This window comes from Phalaenopsis equestris, unplaced genomic scaffold (genome assembly GCF_001263595.1).
Source record: "Phalaenopsis equestris unplaced genomic scaffold, ASM126359v1 Scaffold000725, whole genome shotgun sequence".
Lineage (NCBI taxonomy): Eukaryota > Viridiplantae > Streptophyta > Magnoliopsida > Asparagales > Orchidaceae > Phalaenopsis > Phalaenopsis equestris.
The window spans coordinates 485,133-486,073 of record NW_018165165.1 but is presented as its reverse complement, the minus strand read 5'-3'; the positions used below and the strand labels follow the sequence as shown (position 1 = coordinate 486,073).

The following is a 941-nucleotide window of genomic DNA, read 5'->3' as shown; positions in this document are numbered from 1 at the left end:
GTTTGTGATTTCAACATGTGTTTCACATTTGCAATGGCTGGATGGGAGGGCAGCGCACATGATAGTAGAATCTTCAAAATTGCAACGAGAAATCCGGAGTACAATTTTCCTCACCCACCACAGGGTTAGTACCTTACTAATACAAGTAGATTTATTTTTTGTGTGCTCCCCTAAAGTTTTTAATTTTTCAGGGAAGTACTATTTGGTCGATGCTGGCTACCCAATGCAGAGGGGGTACCTTAAACCCTATCCGGACATAAGGTATCATCTTCCAGATTTTCAGAGAGCCAGCAATCGTACGAGAAACAGAAAAGAGGTCTTTAATAGAAGACATTCATCCTTACGAGGCGTTATTGAGAGGACTTTTGGAGTTTGGAAGAAAATATGGGTAATACTACGAGATATGCCACATTATCCATTTCCAACAGGTGCAGGTAGTGTCAGCCACTCTGGCCCTCACTAACTATATTCGACGGCATCCAACTCGAGCTGATGTTGACTTCGAGCGAGTTGAGGTCAATGATAACGAAGTACCTGTCGAAGCCTATGAATACCGCATTGGTCAATCTCTATCAACAGAGGAGAACGACAATGCTTCAATTTGCACGAAAGATGGAGAAGGTGCGAGTGAAATGAAAGCCCTTCGTGAGAAGATTACTGCCTCATTAGTTGGAGACTGATTACTTCGATTCAGATCTGCTGTAAACACAATTTGTGAAGGGGTTTGCGTTTTTATTTCGGTTTATATATTTCAATTTTGATGATAGCCTTTTTCATTACCTAATATGGTAATAATTATGTTTTATACTGCATTGTTTTTCAGGATAAAATGACTTTCAGGATGTCTGCTACCCCTCGACGAGTGCTTTGTCATTGTGGCCTGCAAACCACACTTTTGACCTCACGGCAGGCACATAGCTACGGTCGGAAGTTTTATACAT

The 941-nt window shown here is 41.3% G+C and overlaps 1 protein-coding gene across 1 annotated transcript; it reads left to right on the top strand.

Moving 5' to 3' along the window:
• Nucleotides 1-11: 11 nt before the first annotated feature.
• LOC110030475 lies at nt 12-463 on the top strand. Its single transcript, XM_020733200.1, has 2 exons — nt 12-124; nt 192-463. The coding sequence occupies exons 1-2, from the start codon at nt 16-18 to the stop codon at nt 461-463; spliced, it is 381 nt and encodes a 126-aa protein (XP_020588859.1). The 5' UTR covers nt 12-15.
• The last annotated feature ends 478 nt before the right edge of the window (nt 464-941 follow it).

Bases quoted from the DNA above. Each gene is read 5' to 3' on its own strand.
- LOC110030475 (XM_020733200.1), top strand. From the start codon at position 16: ATGTGTTTCACATTTGCAATGGCTGGATGGGAGGGCAGCGCACATGAT. The intron at 125-191 runs GTTAGTACCTTA...TTAATTTTTCAG, and splicing joins TTTTCCTCACCCACCACAGG to GGAAGTACTATTTGGTCGAT.